Source organism: Lentinus tigrinus (assembly GCF_003813185.1).
Source record: "Lentinus tigrinus ALCF2SS1-7 unplaced genomic scaffold L226scaffold_183, whole genome shotgun sequence".
Lineage (NCBI taxonomy): Eukaryota > Fungi > Basidiomycota > Agaricomycetes > Polyporales > Polyporaceae > Lentinus > Lentinus tigrinus.
The window spans coordinates 1-1,548 of NW_027138092.1; the positions used below are offsets into that span (position 1 = coordinate 1).

A 1,548-nucleotide genomic window follows, 5' to 3' on the forward strand; every position below is an offset into this window, starting at 1 on the left:
CAGGTCTCGCTGGCTTGGATGCTCACGAAGCCTGGCGTGAGCGCTCCCATCATAGGGACGACGAGTCTGACCAACCTCGAGGACATCCTTGGTTAGTACTCCTTTTGTTCTTATATGTCAGCGTCCTGAATTTGGCATGATCGAAGGCTGCCTCGACGTCACCCTGACAGAGGAGGAAGTGAAGTACTTGGAGGAACCGTATACACCCAGCAAGATTAGCGGGCATTCCTGATGCAATAGTCGAGAAGCTGTAGTCTCCAGGACCAGCCGCGTCCGCGGATCCCGATTTTATGAATATAATACTGCCAACTTGATACGGCCAGTTTCGGAGACATGTATCCCCCCTCTGCTAGCCTTTCGACCTTTCTTGCTATGACCACGCTCGGCGGGAAGAGTAACAATGCATCGGCGGCGGACATCGACGACAGTGTTATAGTACTATGTACTGTACTACCCCGTTAACATACGACTAGACTCGGTGATAGCACTTGTTTCCGACGACTTATATTGCGCACAAGATAAATCACAGTCAGGAATTTCCTCAGTTTCGCCAATATCCCGCGGAAGACACTGATGCGTGTCGTGATGGATGACGGCCGAGATTCCGACCGGCGCTTGACTCTCCTTTCCGTCCCACCATGTACGTCAGCAGTAAATCCACACCCCAGCTCAGACTTGAAGCCGTTCCGAGGCACCTCTAGCCTATAAAGTGGCTTGATGTAGAGCAGATGAGGAAACATAACCGCTGATCTGTCACAGCTCACGATGTCGCCCAAGATGCAGTACGGTGAGCAGATCCGCGGTTCCCTCAAGGTCGTAGTACGCTGATGCCACTTTGATCTTCAGTACGCCTCGGCAACTCTGGATTGAAAGTATCCAAAATTATCCTTGGGTGCATGTCGTACGGCTCTCCTGAGTTCCAGAGCTGGGCTCTTCCTGAGGAAGAGGCGATCAAGCACATCAAATTCGCGTATGTAGTCTTACCTCCATGCCTCCGATCTTATGCTGACGGATTGTTGCGGCAGGTATGATCATGGTATCCAGACGTTCGATACCTCTAACGTGAGTGTGTCGTTACATATACGCTTACTCTGCCCTAACGTACTCTCTCCCGTTCAGAACTACTCGAACGGTCTCTCTGAGATAATCCTCGGGAACGCGATCAAGAAGCTGGAGTTGCCTCGCGAGGAGATCGTCGTTATGACCAAGGTATGGCTAGCATCCATAAGCACTTGCGGACTAAGACTGATAGCCCCTACACCGCAGCTCTACGCTCCAGTCATGAAGGAGTACGGAATCAACTTCTGGGCCCAGGGCAAGTCGCCGCGAGACTTCGGCGTTATAAACCAGATGGGGCTCAATCGCAAGGTGTGCATCTTTCTTCTACATGACCACGTCTCCGCCTGACCATGGTCTATATCGTCGCAGTACATCTTCGACTCGGTCCAGGCCAGCCTGAAGCGATTGCAACTAGACTACATCGACGTCCTCCAATGTGCGCTCCTGGAAAAACGAGAGGGAGTTACATCTACTGACGACTGGGAAAGG

At 51.9% G+C, this 1,548-nt stretch overlaps 1 protein-coding gene across 1 annotated transcript; it reads left to right on the forward strand.

Moving 5' to 3' along the window:
• Positions 1-765: 765 nt before the first annotated feature.
• L226DRAFT_436961 (Aldo/keto reductase) lies at positions 766-1,500 on the forward strand (the record flags this gene model as incomplete). The annotated part of the gene is made up of 6 exons (XM_067674772.1): positions 766-787; positions 847-970; positions 1,026-1,062; positions 1,120-1,209; positions 1,267-1,368; positions 1,429-1,500. Coding segments are annotated over 6 exons (447 nt in total), but the record flags the coding sequence as incomplete, so codon positions are not given.
• Between the last annotated feature and the right edge of the window lie 48 nt (positions 1,501-1,548).